The sequence below is a fragment of the Bombus vancouverensis genome, chromosome 11, assembly GCF_051014615.1.
Source record: "Bombus vancouverensis nearcticus chromosome 11, iyBomVanc1_principal, whole genome shotgun sequence".
Classification (NCBI taxonomy): Eukaryota; Metazoa; Arthropoda; class Insecta; order Hymenoptera; family Apidae; genus Bombus; species Bombus vancouverensis.
This window is the reverse complement of record NC_134921.1, coordinates 12,390,881-12,417,893: the sequence shown is the minus strand read 5'-3', so window position 1 is coordinate 12,417,893 and position 27,013 is coordinate 12,390,881. Positions and strand designations below refer to the sequence as shown.

General features: G+C 44.3%; 1 protein-coding gene across 3 annotated transcripts in view; it reads left to right on the top strand.

Annotated features, from left to right (window-relative positions):
• The window catches only part of if (integrin subunit alpha inflated), a 76,549-nt gene that overhangs the window by 38,612 nt on the left and 10,924 nt on the right, over window positions 1–27,013 (top strand). For all 3 annotated transcript variants that reach the window (XM_033330099.2, XM_033330097.2, XM_076622854.1), the window contains exons 4-6: window positions 4,116–4,287; window positions 16,316–16,377; window positions 26,446–26,494. In XM_033330099.2, coding sequence (XP_033185990.1) covers window positions 4,116–4,287; window positions 16,316–16,377; window positions 26,446–26,494 — 283 coding nt within the window. The remainder of the gene's footprint in view (window positions 1–4,115; window positions 4,288–16,315; window positions 16,378–26,445; window positions 26,495–27,013) is intronic.

Sequence of the window (27,013 nt, the reverse complement as noted above, 5' to 3'; positions counted from 1 at the left end):
ATATAATCTTTAGGAAGTTGGAAAGTTAGACGATTCTTCAGCTTCCAGAAAATCTGAAAAATTGTTAGCCTACAAATTTTGAGTATCGTCGTCTCTACTGCATGGTACAATTAAAAATAAAATTATCCTCGTAGAAGTCCAAGGTTGTTAACCGTTCGGTCTGTCTACGAAGGGTACAATAGAATAAATTAAACACGAAGAAGTTAATTTTGTAAGTATAATTTGTTTGAAAAAAGGAACGTATCGTGTCTCGAGAACGAGTTACAGTTGCCGCAAAGATCTCGATCTCGAAAAACTGTCCGTCCGCAACTTTTTCACTGCCTGTTGGTCATCGCAACATTGTAACACATACGTAATCCGGACAAAAGGAAGAGAGAACGTGTCGAAACGTTTCTCCTCATCTGCTTTTTCAGCGTGCACGCGTCGATCAGCTGTCGATTCCTTAATACGTATCTCGATCAAGATACATCCGAACCCGATTGTCAAACGTATAAGATCGATTTACTCGTAGAGGCTCGATCACGATCGATCCGCGAGACCAGCTGTAACCGTGATAATCCCAGGCTTGCCTCTTCGTCTGCTCCTCCTTCGACTCTCCCTCCTTTTCTACCACTCGACGAGATGCATTCAAAGGGCTGACCGAGGACTGCCTTTATTCGGAACGCGTCCGATGACCAAACCCATTCTTGTATTTCGACGCGGCTGTCCGCTTCTATTATACCTCTTGATTCCACCGTATTTTTTAACCGCCTCTTTTTCGTTTGTTCTAACAGCTGTTTCGTTGCTCCAGTCATTCCTTTTTTCCTCTGAAGGGAGTAAGCTCGGAGGTAGTTTTCGAGAGGTAGGAAGTAGGAAGTGGTGGAGAGTTGCTCGTGAATTCGACTTTACTCGACGCAGTTGGGAATTAATCGTGTTTCTAAATTTGCGATTTAGTTTGGTAATTGATAGAGATAAAAGACGATGGGAAATTCTTTGGCAACTTTGTGTCATTAGATTCTTTTTTATTTGCAAGAATTTTACGATCGATTCTCATTGAGAATTATAAGTAAATTATTCTGGCGTGGTACTGTAACGTGAATAATAAGTGTTTATCGTTTGTTCGATTCTGAGTCATTAGATCGTAACAGCAGTTACGCTCCAATGGTCGAAACGCATTCTAATGATATTCTCAAAAATCAATTCAGCTACTTTTATTGCTCGCAACAGAACGAGAGATAGGAAGCAATACAAAAATGACTCATCTTTTACGTTGCAAACGCGTTTGCTACGTAAGTGGATATTTTTGTATTTGAAAAGGGTCGTACGTATCTGAGCCGGTGATCCTTGGGCGATTGAGCTAAACTGGCGCAATGGATAAATTGCGGTACACATCGACGCAGGCTCTTCTTTTTTCACGTTCCTCGTTCCTGTCGGCTGTTCCCTGCCTCTCGATCGGCGAAAGAACACAACTGGTCGTTACGTTCAATTAAGTCACGACTCGGCGACACTTCGTTCTACCCTGCTACGCTTTTCTGCATCGAACCGTTCGATTCCGATCCCCGCGATCACGCGTCAAGCGTAGTCGTCGGTATTCTCAACGCAACAACGATAAATCGATTCCAGCGGGCGTACAGTCGATTACTCGTCGATACGGTCGCAGCCGCGGATGTTAGAATCGGTTTGTCCATGGAAATTTGTCCATTCGCTCCGCGACGGTTTCCCGAGTTGTTCGCGGAGATATTTCCTTCGCGGTCTATCAAGGTGTGAAACAAAAATTGGCTACACGCCAGCCCGCATAAAAACGCGTACAAACAAAGGTTCCTGAGATTTGGAAAGCTCGTCCGTCTAAATAAGATTTTTGATCATCAGGAGACGTCTCCTGCCAAGTACAGCAAGTTCTACTTGAAACATTTCTTTGCATGACGAATAGTTTAGAAGATAACTGCGTGTGTCGCTTCAAATGGGTCACCGCGTATAAAACTTAGCACACCTAACTGCATACTAAGCGCAGATTAACATTCATTTCCACTTCCTAAATCGCTCGAATCGTCTTAAACCGTTCAGCCTTTCACTCTGGATGTCTCAATCCCTGATGATCTCCTTTAATCTTCAATGAACGTTGGATGATCGTGCGATTCAGAGAGCCTGCGATACGACGTAACATTGTAACGCGCCTTAATTGGCTCGCAATTAATAATGCAGTGTTGCGTGTACTGGTCGTGGCAACAACATACGATCCTCCTGCACGCGGAATCAGCATATACGGCTCGTTAGGGCTCGTTTACACACAGAGTTAGCCTTGGAAGCCGATTAAAATGTTACTGGACCGCGTCCGAGACGATACCACGCGTTTGTTCTCTCCCTTAAATCTGCGTGTAGACACGTTTAAACGCAGCGAAGCCTCCTTTCAAGGTGTTTGATTTACGGCGAGCCGTTCGAATTGAACGCACGAGCTGGCTACGTGCACGAAGAGAATCCCAGCCTTGCGGTGAATGAAATCTTGCATGCGAGGGAATTAATTAATAACGCAGCACAGATTGATTTATCGTGGGATTTTGTTTCGTCTTTCTTTCTTTTTGTATTTATTCATTCGTACCGTTTATTTATTTCTCGGGCTCGGTTGCAGTGAAAGTATTATTTTCTTAATATTCGTTTCGCATTGATATTAATCGTCGAATAGATGCTAAAAAATGAACGATAAAAGATAACGACGTTAAATCGAGTAAAGAATTCGTTCAACCAAATTTAACGTACGGTAGAATTATTACGCTAAAATGTCAGGTACGTGTGTTCGACGTCTCTGCTATTAATTCCTTTCCAAAGACCATAGAAACGAAATCCTGCGTCGCTTCCCTAAGCATTGCATTTCTGATACCGATACGCGTCTTAACTGCATTATTTATAATTCCGTATCGCTGTGTGCCACCCTTCTCGCGAGAATGCAAATGGAATATAGAGAGACTTCAAAGACCGATACATTATCTGTGACTTTACGACTATTACAAATCGTAGCCAACTAAATCTGTCAAATCAGTGCAATCAAGAAACAAGAATTAGGAGTCAAAGATCACGCAGGGTAAATAACCGGGCGATATTTCCACAGGGCGAAATTAGCACAGATCCTCGACGCGATCGAGCGGTAAAGGATGCCATAATATTTCACTGGAAATGCAAAAGATATAGAAATGATTAATGGAAGCATAACGATCGCGATGTGCTACATCACGAGGAGGTACGATCGTTACATTTAACCCTAACGAGATTGACGCGTCGTGAGTCATTAATCTCGGCATCGTCCTAAAATTCCCGTGAATTCTACGATTAATTTAATTTGCCAGCCGTCGTGGTTTTCTCTTAAGCGACAAGTCCCGTAACGAGGTGGCGCGTGACGAATTTCACGGGAATTCTCTTAGACGCGATCCCCGTTCGATGAAACGCGAAGCGTGTCGTTACGTTTTATTATGAACGTATATTTATACGCCGGTTATTAAGGCCATCAGCTGCTACGGTTAGTTCTCTGGTCAAGTACAGACGATTGACGTAACACGATGATGATCGTTGCGCGTGAACCGAGCCTTGTCCCAGGATTCGAGCGGACAACTGCGAAGTCAATTGTGACACCCGCTGCCGAAAATACGAATTAGTCAACGCTTGTAACGCTTGATTGGATGACACAATGCGGAGTAACGTTGCGAAGTGAAAACTCCAATTTGCTCGTACCTCCTTTTGAGAAAATGCACAGATTTAACAGATTTCGAAAAAAAAAAAAAAATGGTCTTCATCGAGAAATGAACTAAGAGGAAGAAGATAATTTTCTTAATAATTGTCATTAAGTAATCGAATGTGATATTAATATACAGGGAAACCTGTTTATTAATTCAAATACGATTTTACTTGAAGACGATTGAAACGAGAATTTGGAATTGGTTGCGTAAAGCTCGATCCACGTGTATTTACGTGGAATTTCAATCGGCACGGAAGTCCTTGCCTGTTGTATGTTGCAACAAAATGTGCTTAACGAGTGGACAGGCTGGTCGTTACGTCTAATTGCGATGGAACGGCCATTAACAATACGAGAGCGCGATGCGTGGCGAGAGGTGAACGACGTTAAACGTTCCTGTTTGATATGCTTGCAGGCGTGCGCCCCGAGGTACATCTGGTTCTCCGTGTCCCAACAGAAGTACGATCCGGAAGACAATCGATGGAACAAGGACTCGCCCGTTGGAAGTAGAAGGGAACCCGTTGGCACCTGCTGGGCCGTCAGCAACAACTTCAACGAGTCACAGGAATATTCACCCTGTCGCACCAGTGAGTTTATTTTTATACATCCGACCTTTTTGCTTGTGAATTTCAGTATTTTGTTTGAGATAATATAAACAACGTGGGAAAAGATACTTATTATTAGAAAGCAGATTCTCTTCTCGAGATATTTGCAAAAATCTTTCGTTGAATTTAAATGTATAATTGGCAATATATATGTGTATTTCTATGCTAACGTTGCCGGCCGTCACTCGACGATCGGATATAAATTTAGCACAACTTATAACCCATTAATTTTTTCCTTTAATCCGTAGGTTTATTTATAAGACTGTGTTATAGGAATGTGGCCGCCATTAGGCGACCGCCTATGCCAGAATTCACGCTGCAATGAATATTCATGAATATTCATGAGGTAAATTTAACAAAAGCTTTTTGCCAATATCTTGAATATAAAACCGAACAGCGGTCACGTGTGTGAGAAAGAACTGTTCAGTATGTATATTTTAAGGTCACTGAAATCGGTGAGGAGGCCGCGCTTTTAAATAATCACCGCAGTGGTTCTACAGAATTTTTAGCCATTCTCGCTCTTTCCAAGAATAGTTTGATCCAAGAAACAGGTGTCTTGCTTTTAACGGTGGGCCAAACTACAACCTCTCCGGTCTGTCTCGGTCTTTTCCAAGATAAATTCGGAAAAGTCACAGCTTATATGTACACGGAATCGCCGATTTTGATAAACGTAGTTAGACTGAAGTCAAGAAAGCCTCGAGTCTCTGAATAGCGGGTGGTTGGTAAACATTTTCTCTGAAAAAGTTATTTTCGGTACTGAGACCCTTGTCGCAGCCAACGATACATATGTAAATGGATTACGTGCATTCACGATGCTATAAACAGTTGTAAACAGCGTCTGAAGAGTTCTCTCCTCTTTCCGTTTCGAATGCTTGTTCGAGGGGTAGCACGAGCTTCGTTTTCTCAAGTGGTAAATCGTTTGTCCTTTGAGAAATCCCACGGGACGAACTTTCTCTCCGACAAAGACGAGGATACTCCGCGACATGTGGCCGTGTCCTCGAGGCATGGCGACCATAAATACGCCCGGTAACAGGATATTTCCTGTCGTCCATGCAGGTCTGCCATGGTGTTTTAATGACAAAAGACGTATCGATTTTCTCGGAGCCGGTGAATCGGCTGCTTGTTTTACGATAATTTTAAAAACACCGTCGACTTCTTCTTTCTTAATTCGTTTCGCGTTAATAGCCGAATCACTCGATTCCGTCGGTTCTTTCATTCATTTTTCTGAAATTATTTACTCTTCTGCATTTTTACGGTACGGTTCGTTAAATGGTACGAAAAAATGCTTCTTAGCAGAGCTGAAACGCCTCTTAGTTTCTATTCTTTTTTTTTACACAAAGAAAGATAGCTTGTTGGTATAGGGAACTCGAGCACGAGACCGGTAGATAAGCGGCAGATACGAACAAAGTGCTATTTTAAAATCTATTCGAATGCAAACAGGAGCTGAATGGTTAAGCGTTAAGTCCATCACGGAAAGTGCACTTTCTTCTGTTCTTCGCGATAACGTTCGTGCCATTGTTCGAAGATAAGCTCCTTTGGAATGTCCTGCATTTTTCTGTTATCTACTGGTTATCACTGGTCCACCAGACTTTCAGCGCAGATTCTAAAAGTTACTTATGCGTGGCACTGTCACGTTGTTGGGATATTTCGGAAGCCTTTCCGGTCGATCATCTTCCGCGGTTCCAAGACTCGAAAGTGAGTCGACATAAAATTATTTCATAACGAAGAATACGACTAGGAGCGTGTAATTAACTCGCTATACAAAGCGCGATAAAACAGCATACAGTTCAAAGAATACTCTAAGAGACTTCGAATCGAACTTGGTTCGAAAAATTTCATTTCCTTCTTCTAATTTTATCGTATTCGTTTCACTGTGTGTTTCGAAATTGGAAAAATCGAAAAATGGGAAAGAGAAGAGTCTAAGAGATTTATCTTGCTTCTCGTTTAGGAATGACCATTGGCGTGAGAAAACGGTATAGTTAGTTCGCCGTATCTGCTTTGACGCGATAAGGAAGAAAAACAAGTAAAGAAACGTTCAACGAGAGAAACGATTTTAAGACTTGCTCCTGTGCTCGGTGCACGTTCGCGTACCAAGGGCAGATACTTTTCAGGGGCAGAAATACGCCGCGTGGGTTGTTTTAGCGTCACACTTTCCCGCAATTAAAGTCAAGCGTTCGCGAAGCAAATCTTGCACGCGCTCGCGTGTTTTACGCGCTGCGGACTGATGCGCTTCCTGTCACGCGTGTGCTCTACATTTTCTTGCTAAGCTTCTCGAGTCCAAGACGAACTTAGCAGAATCTGACGCGTTTAAGTGGCTTCTGACTCACTCGCGTCTGACATTTTGTTCGATCACCGACGATCCAGCGTTTCGCCGTAGAAGATCGATATCGCGTTTACGTCGACGTTACTTTCGCAAGACGAAACTGATAAAAACGATCGCAGTTCGTCAGAAAACGTCGATATCCTCGCGGAAGTGGCGCGCATCGCAGGCGTGTGAGCTCATCGTCGAGAAATTCTGCGGCGAGACTCGAGCAATTAAACAATTTGTAGCGGCCAAACGGACGAACGTTTGCTGTCGCTTTTCCCGAGAATCGTAAGGCGCGTTCTTAACGGCTAGATCGTTTATGAAGCCGTGCGCTGGTCGTTCTATCTGGATATTTGCTCATTCTTGCCTTTTCTGGACGCGAATCGCCATGTTCGCTTCTCGTCTGTCGACCGGCTACCATTTGTCGTTACCGCGTAGATATAATTCGCATTGGAACGTTTGGTTTTCCAGCTGTGCATTATACGAGCGTTTCATTAACATTCGCGTCCTTCGACGACATAAATCGCATCGTGCAACGGTTGATTTTCTATCAGGCGAGTTCTGTTCTTTGTCAATTTTCAATCGCTCGTAGAAGATGACGTTGGTGTTGCAAAACAGCACGTGAGATCATCGATGCGTCGTGAATCGACGAGAACGACCTTCGGGGAAACTGACTCACTTTTAGGTTTGAAGAAGGTGCCGTCATCGGGAAGGAAGTTTTACAAATTTTTAGTAGAAATTGTAGTTTTGCGAAATTTCGCAGAAGCCGTTTTGGTCTCTTCAATCGTACCATTCCTATTAATATCTTTCGTTCCGTCCTTCTGTTTCATTGTCTACTTCGTGGTTTAATACGCAAGACGAACATCCGCAAACATCTGCCACCACGTAATTTTTATTCCTGTAGATTTGCTCACGTGCACGTTTCCGTTTGTCGTAAAGAACTGCCGGTAACACCTATATCAGCATGCAAATACATATGCGTGTTTACACCGATATGCATAAACGTGCGAAGCACCTTAACGCATCGATTAATACTCCTTTATTATTTATTATTTATTATTTTTAGAGCTTAGAATGTTCTTGTCAATCGCGCTGCTGACGATCGTCAGAATCTTTAGACACAGGTTTTTGCCACGATTGTGTTCTTGCGTCGGAATAATCTGAAAAAAAGTTCGTCGACGTACTTGTCGACATCTTTCGATCGTTTGTAAATTTTTCTTAATAAACATAGAAATTATTTCCAAATGAATTAAAGGACGAAGAATCATTCAAGCGATGGAACGCTGTTTTTCCAATTCCGTTGAAGCCGATGTATCGTTTACATAAAGTTTCTTCGATGCGATCGTATACCTTTCACCCTCGTTTACTTCTATCTGTTTAATCGCAAACACACGTCTATCGTATCACGCGATATGTTTCACAAGTACGCTACTTCCACCTCATTTTCAACCAGATTAAACGGGGACAATATGCTTTTCAAATAAAGATCACACGATGTTTTCCCTTCTATGGTAGTGCAAATAGGAACGATCGGGCGGTTTCCCGTTGGTTCATCAACGTGGCTCGCTGAAAAATCGACCGGTCGACTAATGGCCTCGCGATGTGCTAAACGTGCCACAAGGAGAAGAAAAGGGTGTACGGTTAAGCGCTACTAAAAAGAGCTTTTAGAGCCAGGATGGAGGTGTTCGAAGAGAAGCGTAGACAAGGTTTATGATTCACACTCTATCTATTACCTTCGATGCGTTCAGCCAGTGATTACAGAGCAGAACGACTCCGATCCATCCTTCACGATGAAACGCCACAGTGAATGTTTCCATAGAAATCGGCCTGTTATTACGGCGTGTAGTTTCCAACGCTTCCCCTTAAACGTGCAGCGATTTTATCTAAGTTTGGTATCGAGTCGGAATCGTTGCTTCTTACGTCGACTAGGAAATAGAAACTCTTTTTTTTTTTCGCTCGAATATTTTTCCTCGATTTGGACTACGTACTCGATGGTTAGTTTCATTAGATCGCACGATGTCGATGTCGGTGTCATAGGTAATTGGATGTCCTCGAGTCATTTACATTCTTCTGTATTTTTCTCAAAATTAAGAATATCTTTGATGAGAGGAAAGGCTCGCTTCGATTACGAAAATTGATGAAATTAACTTAGAGACATTTAATTCTCGTAGGAATATCGTTTAAAACCAGAGCTCGCTTGCTGCAAGAAGAAGTTTCTCGTATGCAACGGTAGCAAGACAATTATCAAAATAGTCGAAGGAAGCAATCACATCGAGAGAACTAACCATCACGGTTAATAAAACAGTACGCACGTTTGTTAAGCTCGCGAGACGAGAGAACATTCCCTCGTTGTTCGGTGGCGCGATATCGTCGCCACTTAGACAATAAAACGGCACATTCGAGAAACGCGAGCAGCGGCAGTAGCATTCAGTGAAAGTGGCGATGAATTGCCATTAGCAAGCCGCGTTCTAACGATGAAAGCCGCCCACTCGCTGAAGCGTGGTTCGAGAAGGAAGCTCGTATAGGAAAAACACCGAGAAGAAAAAGAAAAGATGGAAAAACGGAAAATTGTAATTAGAAGGCGCCGTTGCCTCGGGCCGCTAGCTCAGCATCGTTCTAACAAGGCCAATTAACACTTGATCCTGCTTGAATTACGATCGTGTTGCCGATCTCTCTACCGGCTTCGCCGTGGATATTCGTTTCTTGCCCGAGGATTTGTCAAAACGAATGGCCGTCGTCGCTACTTTATTCGCGGCTACCAATAAAAATCACGGCCACTTTGTCCTGGCTTGACGAACTATTAACAACAAGAATGCTGGTGACAAGATCTTGAATTCTTCGCGTTGCAATAAGAACGATCCGACTCTTATTGCGATTTTATTGCGGCTCGCGCTCGCGTCCAACAGGCGCTTGGAATTGCTGTTCAGAGATAAACCTCTGCGGTGTTTCGTTTGTTTCACGCCGATTGTCTTCTTGCTTGCTTCTCCAGGATGGAAATGCAATTTCGTTCTTACTTTTTTCTTCGGCTATTCTTTTTGGACAGTTTTGCCACGATTGATCTGTCAGGGCAAAATGACGTTGTTTGCGGCCGTGGTACGTTTTCATGACGAGGTTTCGAACAGCTCGAGGGAACAATGGAATACTCGATAGTTTGACCAAAAGGTGGAATGCGCTTGCTTTGATTTACGTCACTTTTCCTCTTATTTTCTTCGTACCGATGGAGATATAATTTCACTCGTCATCGATTCTCGTTATGGCGTTCGAAGCTATCTAAGAACTGAACCGATTTAAAAAAAGAAAGGTAGAAAAAAAGGAGCAATCTGATAATAGAAAAGCGTACTTTCCAAGCGATTGTAATCTATCTTACCGTTGTACGATAATTGCTTCTGATGTTAAACCGATTCCACAAACTGACTCCCTCTTATTTCCAATGTAATTTAATAATTTCAACATGGTATTTAATGTTTTCAATTGTTCAGATTATTTACCACGACCATCGAGTTTCGTTTTCTTCTTATTAAAAAATATACGCTTGATAGGGGATACTTAATCGCCCGTCGACACACTCACACATTTACGCGGAATCAGAATCACAGTAGCTCCATTCATTCTGTGCAACTCGATTAAGCGTCACGTGTACGAATGTACGAACACTTTCACCGTACCGTTTTAACTTCATTCTTTAAAATTACGAATTAATACTTGCAGCGAAAATTATTATTTTCATCGGACGATCTTTAATTTACTCGAATATGTGTTTCGTTTGACTCGCGCGTCTTATCACTGCGTTATTTATTTATATCTAGGTAATTTCATTTGCTACTTTCAATGTATATTTCCACGTGACAAGGATGTCGTTGTTTTCGAAGGACCGTGCGGGTCCTCCGTGTCGTTGGACTTACGCTTCGTTTGCTTACTTGCAGTAACTTTCTTCGTATTTCTATAGCGCTCGTCGTGGGCCCAAGTTCGAGTGCAAAGCACTCTGTTACCGACGAGAATAGCACCCTCGCAAAGCATCGAGACACGAAAGAGTATAAATAGAGCGACTGGCGACGATATCCTCCAATCGAACCTGTCTTTCGTTACTTCGCACATTGAGGCAACTTTTTCGCCAAAAAAAAAAAAGAAACTCTGTCAAACGTAAAAATAACTTTCCATTCTACCTATACCGAAATCTGCACTGAAAAGTCACTTTTCGTCGGACCAGACTACTAGAACTTTGCGTATTATACGATACAGGACAGAAGGTAAATTTGGAATTTTTCAACAGTACAGGATTTCGTTTCAATTATATCGCAACACGTTTCTAATGAATGATTCGGTGACACCTCCTAGTTGGAATCATTCTTCAAACCATTGATTTCTCACGTATCGATTTTAAACACGCCATTACCGGCTATACATCGAGATCGAAGGCCCATTGGGACGCGATGTTAAAGGGCAGCTGTCTCTCTCTTTAGAGCTTCTTTGCATGCGCACGAAGAAACGGCGGCGCCGATCGACCACGTTGTTTTTTCTCTGGCCGACACGGCTGGATCGGTCGTCGACGACCGATTGATGTAATTGCGTGACTGGCAGCTCGTCTAAAGTGACCGATCGGCCGTCAGGGCCCCTTCTCGTCGTCCTCATAACGTATGTACGTAGTCACGCTCGTGTAGACCAACACTGCGCGCTCCTGGATCCCACCGGATATTCTCCCATACAGCCGTCGTTTTCTTACACTGACAGTCTCTGTCGGGCCGTGAGCTCGATTAAAACAACCACGACTCTTCGTTCATCGAATGCAACTTTCGTTTCAAGCATTGGGACGATGCGAGCGAACGAACAGCTTGGAAGTACGCACAGGTGTATTAGAACGATGTGCGAGAAGTCGAGGGAAATCGAGTCGGTTCGGCTGTAAAATTTCACGCTTCGTGTCATTGAATTTTTCAATTATTAATTTCGATGGTATCTGGTATTGCGTATACGATACAGGACTTGTCGTTTCTTTCTGGAAATAATTTCTTTTTGGATCGCGAGTGGAAATGACGTGTCAGGTTGTAAAGATGTATGATCGAACGATTCTTATTAAGAGTTTATTAGGAATTATTAAGAGCGGTTAAGTTAGTTGAACGTAATGGTTTGATAGTCGGATAACGCAAGCTAAACGAGCAAGGAGACACGGATATGTAATTTCATAAAAGGCTGTACATGGTAAAAGAAGTCAGGAGCCAGCGAGTAAAGCAAAAGTTCATTGACTCGCGATCAATCTCTTAGCAACTGCCAAGAGTCAATATTTAATTCATGGAATGCGTTATTTATTCATACAGTGAACTAAATTCAAATGGAATAGGTGAAAAAACCTATTGAGAAGTCGAGAGAGTAAATCATCGTGTCCTGAACATTTCTAATCGCGCCACGTGTAATTCGTTAATTAATATTCACCACCGTTAGAATTACTGCAAAACCTACGCGATAAAATTCCTTCCTGCGAGAGCAACAACCTCGTGGCTCTGGAATCTGCCATGAAAATTAGAAAATCCGCGTGAGACAGAAAAATTTGTAAACGACACGGTATCGTTACGCGTGTCGACGTTTCCCTTCGTCCATCGATTCGTAAATTGCGCTTAATGGTAGCAACGTTAGAAACGCGGACGTAACCTTGACTAGTTGAAACGAAGGATGTTCGATGCAATAGCAAAATGCTGAGTTTTGTTGCTTCTTTTCAGCTGATAATGGCCGATTGTCGGTTAATGGCAGCGACTCGTCACGATTACGTTGGCGCAGGCTTTGACGAGTGTGGCCAGCTTATTGACGCTAATGCCAAGTGTCAGGTCGAGATTAATCTTTCCGGCGGCAGTCACATTCGCGCGATCAATCTTACGCGAGGGTGTTCCAAACGGATCGTGAATGCGCGGTTCGTTTCCTCTATGAATCGACGTATATGTTTGAAATTTTATTCTTCTCGTTTCTTCACGAGATTGTAACACGAAGCGGGATAGCTTTGATTGATGGGCAAGGCGCTACACTTTGTGTTTGTTGAAACAGCGAATAATCGGTTTTCTTATCGTGCTACTTGTAGAGATAAAGGCTCTCTGTTCGTGGAATTATTTAGAAAATATGAATAAATAAATTTTAGAACGACTTTGTTGTCTTATCGTGACTAACCTTTTTGGGACTAGTGTTATAGAATATGCGTCGAAATTTAATATTTCTCTAGTCGGTTGAATTATTCGTTACGTCTTCGATAGGATACGTAGTGAACTATTAACTTGTTTCTGTCACGCAACACGAAGCTGCAGAAACGACGCAAACAGTTTTTGTCACAGATATTTGCAATTCTTTAGAAAATGAACGCTTTTACCGATGATTTCATACGTATGATAAACGGAAGATAAAGGTATTGACTGTCCTTGAGAACACCGCGCACAGCTGGAATGCGAAACAGCATGAAAATGTATTCCTTTATTTTTGAGAACACGATACTTCAACTCATCGAAAGACGCGTTGAACGGAAAATGTCTAACGATCGATCATATCGTTTGGAAAGATCGGAAAGCGAGAAGACGTAGCGTACGATCCACGTGGAAATCATGGCGAGTCACGGCCGTGCGAGAAACGTCGCGTATTTCGCGTAACTTCGCGTAAACATACGGGCGAACGTTTCAACCGGAAGTTTCCAAAAAGACCGACGCAAAGATAATACACATCGTAAGTGCACCTCCGAGCTGCATTTCTGCATTCTCATCGTGCGCACCGATGTACGGTGTACAACGATGGACGTTAAAAGAACTTCCATACGGAGTCGGACTACGCGATAGACTGGCTTGCACGTGAAACGAAACCAAAACCTCCTCTCTCGCTCGTGGTGACGTCTTTTACTTCCTGCGTTTCGTCGCGTTTCTACAGCTACGTAATTCCCTTTAAACGTCCCTCGCCGTAATCGCGTTTGACGTATCTGAAAATAGAACGTTCTATGTAACCGAGCCTGGGCTTCGTTCCTCCTAATTGGATAATAAATTTGACGCTTTGCGTATGGTGTGAATTATCAAATAGATCATCCACCAGGTTATGTTATAACGTTATAACATAACCATGCTATGCTCGACTACATAAATCGCAGTGGGCTACGCGATCATTCAAAAACTTGTATAATTTGGTCGGTAAATTATGTCGTTCAAGAGATTTTAGACACTGGATGAGAACGCATCAAACCATCGATTGTCCTCGTTTGGGAAATTAAACGCTGTGAAAACTCGTTCGCTTAAATAAAAGGTAGAAAAAGAAGAAGGAAAGAAAAGATGTAAGAAGAAAAGGACTTTTCACGCACGGTACGCGTTGCTCGCGGGTAATGCAATTTTATCGGCCACTTTTCCGCTTCTTTCGCCGCGAAGCGACATGGTCTTCCACTGAAATATCATTGCGAGCCAGAGGCGGCGAAGAAACGTGGATATTTGTGCGATTGCAAAAGGGCATTCGCTGCAGGCGAGATCTCGGAGCGGAAAGAGCGAATTACCAGAAGAACACGGCTGTAATAACCGCTCCTTTTTCTCGATGACACGTAATTGCCCGAGAGGAGCACGTGAAATAGCGTATCAGAAGCGGATAAAACGGTCTATCAAACTCGTACACGTACGCGGACGTGTGTACACACTCGAACTGGTTCGTGATCGAGGTGAAAAACGGGAAATTATAGGAAATCGCGAACTACCGGCCGCGGGGAACGATCGTGGTACACGAGCGGAGACACGATCGAGAATTGTAGAAATTGATAACCGTGAAGAAGTGACTCGCGCCGAATGAATTATGTATTTAGCGGAAACAATGGAGCACGGTGACGTGCTCTGGTTACCGTCGCTGTTTTCTGGCTTTGGAACATGTTCGAACGTGGTCACTGTGGATTAATTTGCTTGTAATTCGTACGGACAGACCTTTGGAGAAGCTTCGTGATGTTTAGCGATGGGGTATTCTTTGCTCGGAAAAATGTCACGCGACAAGCGAATACGATCGATCGACGTGTAGGATATAAAAGTTCTTAATCTTAACGCATCGCTTACAGGCTGTCAATTATATCGACGTCTGTGTGATTATTGCTTTCCGAGTCGATATATTGCAGAGATAATTTTAGGTAATCATCTTCGAACACCAATGTCACTTACATCGTCAGGTTCCATTTTCGAGGCAGGCTTCGAACAGTTAACAACTTTTTAACAACTTTGAAAAACAGATAGTACGCTGTTATTGCCAGCTGTACAAGCGCGAATTTGTTCAACAAGTTTTCTACCACCGCCTTAAACAGATTCAGGAAAAAACCGATTAATAGTCGATAGCCGAAGTCAATAAAACGTCAATTTACAGGCTACCGGTCGATAAACGCCATTGATATGCTGTCGGTAAGAAACGCGTTAAGATCGATGGAATAAAATTATGACGTAGGTAGAATTCGATGCAAAAGTGCACAGCATAGAATTCGTAGAAAATGTACGACAATCCGACTAATTGAATTTCCATTGACATCCGAGAGGCGATGATTCATCGGTTGGAAACGAAGCGCGATTCATCTGGACCGAGTCTGAATCGGCAATCTAATTTTAATCGTATTCAATCTGGTTGGCGTTGCGAAGGTCGGGAGGATTTCCTGGAAGCGACGTTGGACATTGTCGGGAACGAGATACTAGTCCGAATCGATCAAGGCGATCCGCGACCGAAGAAAACGACCCGCGAACACGTCACGCGTCTAAGATCGATCCAGGATTAATGATGCGTGCAACGTATTCTATGGACGTGTGCGGGAGTGCGTGGCGATAGTCCTTTAAGACGATTTCTAAGTCGACTTCCTAGTCGATAGGTGGACGAACGACCTCCGTGACACGGTACAAGACGTTTAGCAAATGCGCGCGCCAAGTCTTTCACCTTTCCTGACACGAGTTCCCCTCGAGGAATTCCTGTCTCTTTTTTCGTCGTAGAATACAGTCGAGGGACTTTCCTGCGGCTTGCATTGTTGTTGAGATATCAAACCTTTCGAGAATTCGTCGATGTTTTTAGATAATTCGAGTTCTCCGTTTCTTCTTCTTCTGTCTGTTGATAAAGGAAAGTGCAATTTTTTCTTTTTGGTTTTAAGAGAAGTAGAAATATCGAGGAATGTCCATTTTGCGATACGTCTTGTCTTCGTGAGAACTATGACTGAAAGACTGTGTCGAATCAAAGAGTGTCGCCGTGAGACGCCATTAAAGATTTCGTGTATCGATTACGAAACAGGGATAAAAATGATGAATATTTTATTAACCATACCTTGTTCTAGCAACTACATACGGTATAAACTTGGTTTTGTGAACAATACGGTTAAATTTATCGAACGTTTTTCCTTTTCTTCGCTAAGATATTAAAACTTAATTTTCTCGATAGACCTATTTTCTGACCTCTGTACATTTTTCTACGCTGTACGTTGTGTTATAAGAATGAAAAAATAACTTATCGAGAAGCTTTGAGCGGGAAAGAGCGAGACATCGAAGCAACAGGTTAAACGATCTCGAAGTAATCTTTCATTTGTCGGCCGTAATTATGCGTGGAATTATCGTTACGAAGGATCGATTCGGGGAACGTTCTCAATTATCGAGGGCTGCCGGTACGTGGGCAGAAGTCCGTTCAAACGAAACGACCGAGATATGACGTCTCTGTTTAGAACAGCGAAGAACGACGCTATATAATTGCGTGTTTCCGTTCCAGGGTACTGGGGATACCACAGGCAGGGTTCGTGTCAAGCTGGATTGGGCGCTGCCATGTCCAAGGTAAGTTCACGAAAGAAAAAATATTAGACACATAATATTTCACTCGTAGAAAATATATCTTTGAAACGTCACCAACGATTTACACGTAACGTAGATTCCATACACGTGTCGTGGATGCATCGATGAAAGTTCAATTGCAACGTATTTTCATATTCGTTCAAATATATTTGAGTTTCTCGGATAGCAAAACCGTCGACGAGAACCACAACCCCCTGTCATCGCGTCACAGACTCTTCTCGCGAGCCTCGAGATCCCACTCGTCGTCTGCTGCTGCTGCTGCTGCTGCTGCTGCTCCGCCAGAAGCAAGCGTATGCAACTCGAAAAACATTCCCCCGAGAATATCACACAACGGTTTCACAAATCACCGTGCACCGAGTCAGAGCCAAGCCAGATACCAAAGCGAAAGGGTGGAACACGATTGAAGGGGGATTAAAATTCAGTCTTTGAAACTATTGAAGTCAACGAGCGAGCCCAAATACGAGTCTTTCCCTTGGCACGCTCTTTCTCTCTACGATCTCTAACTGTTTAAGTCGCTGGCGTAAACACAGAGGCCCGTTGGATATAAATACGGTAACCCCACGTGTCCTGACGGTTGCCACGTCCCGAAAGAGTTAAGAGGCGACACGAGGGGTCGGCGAGGAGGAACCGAATATGGCCAGGAATGTGAATTCCTGCCTTACGCACCTCCGATCGTGGCCATTCGTATTCGTGGTGCATGGCGAGGGTATAGAAAGCCGGCCTCCGTCTATCTTTTTTTCCTCTTTCTTTCTCTTCCTTCCTATATACGATTGTCTTGTCGAAAGCTCGATTTTCTGGCGCTGGTCGCCAGATCCCCGGAGCCGATCTGCCCAGGACACCACGTAGGCGTCGACCTGTGCCTTTTGTCTCCCCTTACTTCTTTTTTTTATCTTTTCTTTTCGTTTCTTCTCACTGGATTTCGCCGGCAGATCGGCGCATCGACTCGTGCGCTCGACACGTTCGTTCGTAGCACCTGCGTCCACGGTGATACCTTGTTCGTGGCCGGTGTCGCGATAAGTATCGCGGGGCCAATAGGTACGAATTCGAAATTGGTATGTCAGCGGTTTATCTCTCGGGGATCCTCGGCCACGAAAAGGGATGAGTCCATGCTGGTGCGGACGTGAAACGTATGAAGAATAAGAAGGCTGCGGGCAACGGAGCAACTCGAATCGCTTTCGGGGATGAGTTAATCCTGCCGCTTGGAAACTCTGCTTTCGGGGAAAACGTGCTTTGGTTTGGTTTTCAGTGTAGGATTACCACATCCGTCGGAATGATGGATTACAGACTTCTTCGTTTTAAACTTACACATTTTTCTTTGTATAGATATATCTATCTTTTCCTCTATAGATATATTACTTTCATCGATCTGACAATTTTTTTGTTACCACGACATCCCCTTGATCGCAGTCGACTAACCAAACGTCTCGAACTAAAAATATCGTCGTAGCTTCGAATTTAAAGATCATCGAAAAACTCTGTATATCGAAAATAGTGATTCACTGCCTTTCACTAACGTCAACCGAGAAACCAACCCCTTCTCGCGTCGTATAATCTCGATCCAAGCCCGATACGTTTCTCCTAACGCGCTTTCTTGTCCCGGGGCCGCGTGACCTAGACTCTGTCGATCTAATCTGCGAAGATGGGAGAGAAGAAAGGCAGGATTTCCGGCGACGGGGTTGGAATCGACGCTGGGAGCGGCGTTATCGGCGCAGCGGGACAGCTTCGATTGCCGGCAAAGAAATAGTGGCACAATTCCCTGGCCACTCAGCCGGCTATCTCACCGTGGATGTATAATTCAGAATTGTTCGGCTATATAGCAGATGTTTAATGCATGCCGCGGTCCGTGCCCGGCTCTAACTTCGCCTCGGCATTCAATGTTAATACCCCACCCCCGCGGTACGAACGGTCAATCGTGCCTCTTACCCACAGTCCGCCAGTCGTGAAACGACGCTGCCGCAATGATTTTAGGCAAATTCGATCCTCTTCCTCGATCCTCCGACCCCTCGTCTCTGCCTCGCTCCGTCTTTATTCGCCGGTTTCGGAGTCGCGCCGCGAATCCAGCAGCTGGTCGCCGCTGACGAATTCTAATGGCGCGTTTAACTTCGAAATCATGACGCGGATTCCTCGCCTTCTCTCCTGCAGCCAAGTTTTAGGCAGCTTCGGAGTGTTTCGTAGGATATTCCAGGTGAATTTTAGAGGATGGCAACGTCGACCTTTCTCCGCTCGAGAGATCGCGATATTCGAGGATCTGGATATTTGCCGATCGAAAGATCAATCTCAGCTTTTGTGCGCGAATTTTACATCGAACTTCTCACGGTTCATTCTCAAACAAGGGATCGTCGAATCGGAAACTTTGGATCAGAAAACGAAAAATCTACTCAATTTGTTTTACGGCTAAATTATCCTCGAAAGAAAGGAACTGTGGTAGAGTCACCGAAATATTAGGCAAATTTTGTTTCTATTTAAAGCAGAAGCTCGTCCATTTTCAATAACGTTTTCCTCTCGAGCTGTTCGGCGTTTGTTCGGTGGTCGTAGTGATCGCTAGAAGGATCCTCGTGCGCACTAAATCTCGAGACCGGTGATTTAGAAGGCTCCCGAACGCCATTCAGTATGCAATCGGCCATCGATCTTCGCGTTAAACCGCCGCTCCTGGTATCTACCTCTGTTGTATCTGGTTCCGCGCGTTATCCCCCGATCTACAGAGGATCTAGTCAAGATCGATCGATATCCGCCCGATACCGATCTATACGACGCGGAACGCGATCATCGATCCTCTTGTTCCACGGACAAACGCGTACCCCCCTCGTTCACTCGCCACGAAAATAACTTCGAGGAGGTCTTTTCGTGAAATCTCAATGTTGCAGTGGTATTCCCAGCTCGAGGAAATCATTTTAGATCCAACTCGATAGAGATTTATCTTTTATACGGTCGATCGTGCTCGATCTTCCAATTCGGGCGGTAGAAAGTGTTGTTTGATCGTCGCTGGCGATCGGCGCGTCGAAATGGTATTTCTAAGCACGTAGAGAGAAAATCGAGAGTAGAATCTTACGTCGGGTGAATTTTTAATTTTACGACTCGTGAGGAAAGGTCTGTTTCGATCTGTTGTATAAAAATTGGTTGAAAAATAACAGAAATTTATCGGGCGCCCGAATTTAAGTTACAAATTTCTAATTCGAAGTTTCCTTTGAACTTCGTTTAAATAAAACTCAAAAGCATTTCCGTTCCATCGATGGTCCTAAGTAGAATTTAAAATCCATTCGACTCCACCGCCCACGATACTCTCTCCAAAACGTGATGCAACAAAGCTAGTGGAGGCTAAGCTACCCTCTTGTACGTCTTCAACCTCTCGAGCTATTCATTCGCAATATAAACCGAAACGCAACACGTGTCCACTTCAGTTTCACGTTATCGCGCTTGAAAGGGGCTGCTTCCACTTTTGCAATTCAGAAAAACTGCTTTCGACCATACAAACGGTATTTTCGTTTCCTGTATTCGTATTCGATGGCTGGTCGCTTCGTTATTTGTCGTTCTCGTCGAGCATCTAACCGCAGATCTGCAGTTCTTTCCTGGAAATGAATTCGACGAATCAAGAGGAAAATTAAATACTCGTTACGCAAGACATCGCGACGATCCTCCTTCCCCTAACTTTAACAGACACCAAGAACCCTTGTTCGATGGTCGTTTAAAAAATCGAAACTCAACCCTGTCGTGTATAGCAGCAAGCTATCATAAACGTCTCTCGATTTCTTCAAAAGTCGTTGGAACAACTTATCGACCGCCCCACTACGGTTGCAGAGGCGCACATAAATACGTGGAAACGGTGGCATAAATTTCAGCATGCTCCCATACATATTTGAGCGACCGGTTATATTTCAATCTGGGATGGTCAGTTTCCTCCCCCTCGCGATCGGCGCCAGAATACAACTCGTGCCGGTCGTGTTTCGTGTAGAGAGAGGCAAAGAATACGGCCGCCATTGTCTCGGTTGCAAATTTTTCGCGTGTACAAGCATCGAGGCAACGCTACTCCGTAGGGGGTACATCGTGTCGGTCTCTTTCCCCCTTTCAGCTTCGAGCGTCTGTGCGCCATCGAGCCGCTTCTGTGTTCAGCCGTGTCGTACGAGTTCCCTCGACAAATGCACGTATTTGCTTGGCTACCGGTTCGCTAATACCTTCGCTGTAAAAGCAGCGCACAGGACACGGGGGTTGGAAATTTCGTTCGGGACGGCAATTTTTCTCCGAAGCGTTTGAATTTTTGAAACGCCGGCTACCGCCGTATCTTGTTGTGCCATTGACTCGCACGGATTACTTGGTATTTGCTCGTTGAATTAACGCGTGGTAAAAATTAACGCAACCGTTTGTCCGATGAGACGTTTAGATTAAAAAGGCAGATACCGTATCTCGTAAAACTTCGTAGGGCTTCTGTGTCTCGATTCTTATTGTTCGTACCGCCTGAGACTTCCGGGTGCGAGACTAATCAGGCTATGATTAGTCTTGATCGAGTCGCATAGCTGCGAGGCTACCAGCGCGTCGAGACGAAGCTTCGACTCGATGCTCGTTGGATACGCCAGCTTCGTCTGTTAGCTACGATTCTCATAGCCCGGCGGATGGCGCCGGAACGTAAAAGTCACGGTTATTGCACCCGTGCGCAGTGTTGGGCGTGCACGTGACTCGGTGGCACGGTTTGACATTGTTGGTCGACGAGGAGGGCCCATTGTTCGCGTAGCGTGCGAATCGGCCGTACGGGCCGGCTCACAAATAATAACATTTCTGCGGGACGATAAATAAAAGCGGCCCCTAAAGTGCAGCAGCAGGCTGGCGCCACTAGAATGCATACGGTAAGAGAAGAGACCGGCTGTATGTACTCGATGCACTGACGCAACCGAGATGCCCCTCCGATAGCGTCGAGGAGTTTATGTCACAGCTGTGTTTTTTGCTCCGACTGGAAATTAATGGGCCACGATTCTCTCTGGATGATTCGAAGCGTGTTTAGCTGGCAGAAATTTTACTTTCTATAGATTTGATATTAGCCTTGGTTCGGGTCGAGCCAAAGCAAGGCGCATCTAGATTTCTCGGAGAAACAGCAGCGACCGTAGAAACGCGCGTTATAGACCATAAGAAAGAAGCACCCAATGCAAATGCGGTAAGTCGACTGCATAAACTCGGCGATCCGGCAGAATTACAGCGCGAAGCTTGTCGTTTGTAACGCGACTGTGCTTACGAGTATCGTCCGCGCGGTTTCTAATGGAGCAAAGATTACGTATCGGAAGGCAGTGAAAATGCATTCCTATTATTCTTCCTGGCCTTTACGTTACCTTCTTACTCTACCTATGCGGTACATTCTACCTGTATTTCACCTATTACTATTTTGCGTACAAGCAACCGATTGTAATTCTTATTATTCCAACGTAACGTTTTGAATCGATACGCTTCTGTATCAGCTTTGTACAAATTTGCTCGTCTCGTTATCGATAAAAATTATTTAACCCATCCTAGACAGATATAGATCTGTTCCACTGTTCTTCGAATTCGAAAGAAATACAGAAATGAAATTGATTCGTCAACGATCCGAACGATCCACGTGGCATTAAAAATCTTTTCGACAAATCTGTCGACCCTGCTCCATCATCGCTTTATATCGAATTTAAAAATCTGAAAGCGCTCGATTCGCACTTGGACAGGACGACTCGCGTGCACGCTGCACGCGGTTTGTTCGAATCGCGTAACACACGGCGCTCTGGCAAGAGAGAGCCGGATGGGAGGAAAAAGGGCAGACGGCGACACGGCTGCGGCGAGCAGCAATAGAAACGACAGGGGAGTCTCAGGTGGCCATTTAAGGCACGGACATTTCGTTCTGTCACCGTGTTCCGTGTTCACCGTCGACCAGCGTTCGCAAGGAGGCCACCTACGCGCCGCTGCTCGTCCTCCCTTAGCGGCCGCATTGTTTTACAAACGGCCGCCATTTCTCATGATAAGCAGAGTAAAACGAAACTAGACACGGCCCTTTCGCTGCGACTGAGCCGGGCGATCCGCTCGCGGTGCCGTCACATTTTCGCGTTTTAACTTCGTGCCAGAGCTATCGACTGCGTTCCGCGTCGCTAGCGAAACTTTTTGCTCCGTCCTCTTCTTTTGTCGGATTTTCGTCCACCGCCTGGCTTTTTAGTTCCTTCCGGCAGAAGCTCTGACGCTGGAATTCTGGGAAACGAAGATGAATTATGTTCTACCTTGTAATTTATACCGTTGCGTTCCGAAGTTAGATTTTTACGCTGGTAGAAACAACGGAGCTGAAACGTCGATAGTTTGGCAGTAAAGGGGTATCGGTGTTTTCTGGGAACATTAAAAAATAGTTTTGTCAGCTATCTTTGACGTACAATGTAAATATTAACTTTTATCCGCAAAATGGCCTTTCAGTTTTTCAATTTCATCCATTTGTTACAAAGCTACGGTCGTTCGAAGTTAGCGATTACCAATTTCTTTCTCTCTTCGCTCGATACTTCAACTTCCTTTTTTTTTTACAACTTTCTCGTCATATTGTCGATAAGAAAGCATGCTTTTGTAATTTCGTGGAACCTACGGAACGATGTCCCGTAGATATTTCTGGTGCCTGCGGTTCGCAAAAATCGGCCATCTTCTACCATTCTACTTCGACGCAACGAAAACGAACTGTAGATCTGATAAAGAAAGCTAGAAACGCAGGAACAGGTTTCGATAATTCGTATATAATTCACAGAGCTTAAAAACAGGCATATTCTCTTACGTTTTCCAATGCCAATTTCCACCACTCGAGCGTCTCGGAAATATTCAACGGCTGCCCAATCTATGTATCGCACGTGGTCTAACAAATGTCGCCGTCGCGTTCAACAACCGCTCGCTTGAACTCTGACACCGTCTTTCCCCCTCGTTCGTTCGCGTCTTCGCCTAATCTTCTTCTCTCTGGTATTTCCGTACTTCTCGTTCTTCGTTCGATCTTCTTACGATCCTCGCGTTTCCTTCACCGTGAAACGTTCCGTGCGCGCGTGGGCGTACGACTGCATCGGCGCGTAGGTGCATCCCAAGAGAGTACACCGACATTGTCCCGCGATTAACACTTTGATCCCGGCGATACTTAAGCGGAATCGTGGGTTTGCTTTTCGCGCGAAGGTCAGTGCAGGGGGACGCTATTTATGAAAACTAGCAGCCAGAAGACACGTAGAATTTGTGATGGGAAAAAGTCCAGGAAGCATATGTTCGTAGTTTTAAGAGTCGCGTAATCGCACGGCTATGAGCATTTACTATAGTCACGTTCCGAGAATTCATGGTTACATTATGCTCATGATCATCCGCAAATCGTTCCTGGCTGTTTCGTAATAATTGTAGTCGTTTCGTGCGTTCAATTTGCAGCAATTATAGCGACTCCTAGGGGGTCACCCTATTATAGTCATTGTACGATCTTTATAGTCACTTTGTAACCATTACACTCGTAGTATACCATTTGCATTCCTCGATACAAGCCTGACGTAATTTATGTTCGATTCCGCTTTGACTCGAACCTAATCCAAGAACTCAAACTCAATGCAAAGTACGATCTCGAGAAAAAGAAGTCCGTTGTCATCTCCGATGCTATTCGTATCGTTCGATATCACCGTCAACCGTGAATTTGCATTTAGTCTCTATCGATCATTCTGTTACGGAACGTTGATTAATATGTATGCGGGACATAATCTCTACTACTGTTGCATCGCCGTTAGATAAGGCCGTGCAACACGTACCGTTACGTCGTGTAAAACGTAAAGGCATCGCGTGGCAGGAAGTCGACTTCGCTGGCTTTCGACTTCGGTAAATACGCCGCTGACGAGACCTTCTTCCATCGTTAGCCGCGTAATGGAATATTAAGTTCTAATAACGCGGACGATCGTCCGATCATACGCGATAAATGGAATTAATTGGAACGATTGCATTTCATCTCTCTATTAATGCTACTAAACGGGCAATTAGCGAATTAACGGCGGTGCTTTGTGCGTTGAAAAAAATTGCGTTTATAAAAATTAGCGGAACTATTCGCCACGGTATATCGACGATTCCTAATTTTTCTCTAAAATTTCATAGACTTAGAACGACGGAGCATCGATTTGTTAGGAGTTTTGTCGGCTCGTTTTTCCTTAGCTGGCTATACCTTCTTCTTTCGTTTCTTCGATACGAATTGAAGGAGCTGTTGTAATAAGAAGACGGTTCTGTTTCTTCGATCATTTGAACCCATCAAAATGAAATTATTTCTTTAAACAAATTCATAGCCGACCGATACTCGTAACGACAAAGCTGTGCGCTTTTAGATATAAAACCTATACCTTCCTTGCTCTTCCAGATGGATACGATTTAAATATCGCAACTGTCTGCTTGGTGTTGCAAGCCGTTCGATCTCAACTTTGACATTCTTTCTATACTGTACGAACCTCTTGTGAATTCCATATTTTTTTTCACGGCCTGGCAGTCGCGTCGCAGCAAGTAGTATAACTTCGTACGCGTCAGACGAGTAAAAGCGTGAAAGTTTGTCTGCGGCCGCCGCATGGGAACGACCGATAGGAAGGTTCGGCCGCGATACAGAGGTATGTCGATGATTTCGAGTGGCACTCGAGTAATTCATGCGCCGATTAAGTGCACGGTCGAGCATCGGAGGAGAGAAGCGTGTGTGAACGTGGCTGAAGAGCGTTGTTTTATCACCGGCTGCCAAATGTTGCGACACGTTCTCCAGTTACGTTACATGCTTCGCAATTTATTGACTTTTAATCGAACCGCTCATCTCGTCTATATTTGTCTTCGGCTTTCCGCGGAGTCCGAGCTACTGTAACGAGTACGGGGTCGTACGTAAATATCGGTAGGCTTGCGTAACGTATCACGCGTTCCAAAGATGCTACATTTAGATCGAAAAACACGTACGCGTAGAATGCCGAGTAATCGACTTTTAATCGTAATCGATTAAAAGTTGGCGGATGATACGATCGGTTTAATCGATCGTCGAATTTCTGTCGGAAATCTTCGAAGCTCGTGTTGAAAAAGTTGATTGGCGATAACGTGGAATATCGCCAGCTTTGTGTAAAGCGAAGTACGACCAAATTTCGTTCTACATTTTCGACTTAGTTTAGCAGCTTAACGCTGGTCCCTAAACGTTCGAACCTAAACGTTCTCGATCCTCGTTTCGTAAATTGTAAGCACGTTCTTGCGATTTCTTCAACGACCGAAGAAACGGTTCTCGCTGCTCTTGCCAGTTACCGGGGATTTCACAGTGGCTGTTGCTTGATTTTTCCGCAAACGGGCGTCGCGATGGTCGCGAACGCTGGATCGCGAAGGCCACGATCCGCGAAACCGATTTAACATGCGTGACGCGCAACGCGCCGCATAGACACGCGACTAGCATACGTACGAGTCGCTGATTTATCGCGTCTCGGGCTCGTGCGCGCGAGCCACGTCTCTTATCTACACCATTATCTTCTCGATTGAAGAAAAGTTGAACTTTCGTGGGTGCGTCCGTTTCCTGGTTACAGCGCCCGTGGCTGGGAAAAATCGCGAGCCGGTGATCGCGCTCGTTGTTGCTCGTGAGTGTTCCACGCGCGTCTTGTATACGGAAATTATAGGAACATCGTCGTCTCGATCGCACGTGCAATCCACTAAAAAAGGAGAAGAATTTATCAACTTACTCTGTTAGCGACTGTGATCGCGTCACAGCACAAGCCCTCGAGTGAAAATGAAATACCTCGATGCAGACTTCGTTCCTTTCCATTACCATCCTACTGCGTTGCCATTAAATTAAAAACAAGATCGAAATCTCGAACGAGCGTAACTTTTGAATGCAATGTGACGTTTAAATAAAAAATCTATCGGATGCACGATGCTTCTGATACGTAAAGAGGTATCGTCTAACACACTGGTGAAAGTAATCCCAAGAATTCTATTAAGTATTCGGGAAAAGAAGGAATGAGTTCGTCCGATAAAAAATAAGTACATCGTAAAACGTTTCCCGTGGTTAGTTATTCGACGTCGATTAATTTCTCTAATGGAGTGCCTTTCTATTCGTTTCAGAACGGTGAGAGGCTGTTCATCGGAGCGCCAGGAAGTTGGTACTGGCAAGGTAAGGTTCTTTCGTGGTACACCGCTTCCACGGCTCGATTTAGGTCGACAATTTCACAATCGATACCACCTTGAGACACCGACATCTTGTTCGACTTGTACATACGCGTATCGATCCTATTTTCATTTCCATTTAATTGGGATATTCGAAGAAGCTGGAAACACAGGACGATTCGCGATAGAAATTGTTACCGTTTCTTCTAATATCTAATTTCAGACCGTTTGAAAGTCTCGATTTCTTTCAGTACGAGACAACTCGAGCAACTCGAGTCGTTTGTTACGAATTTTCATAAAAAATAAAATTACAAAGATTCGTTGAATCTCGACTCTCGAAAGTTTCCAAGGCTTACGGAGAATCTCAACGATCGATGGAATTTAAATTGCACGTATTGTAAAAATGGAAACATTATTCGAATCAAGGAATTCCCCGGACCTCCCTAAACCAATTGGGCTTCTAAAAAATACTCGGCAGAATTGCGGTCGGCAAAATTAAATCCCCATTTACACCCACTAATTGGAC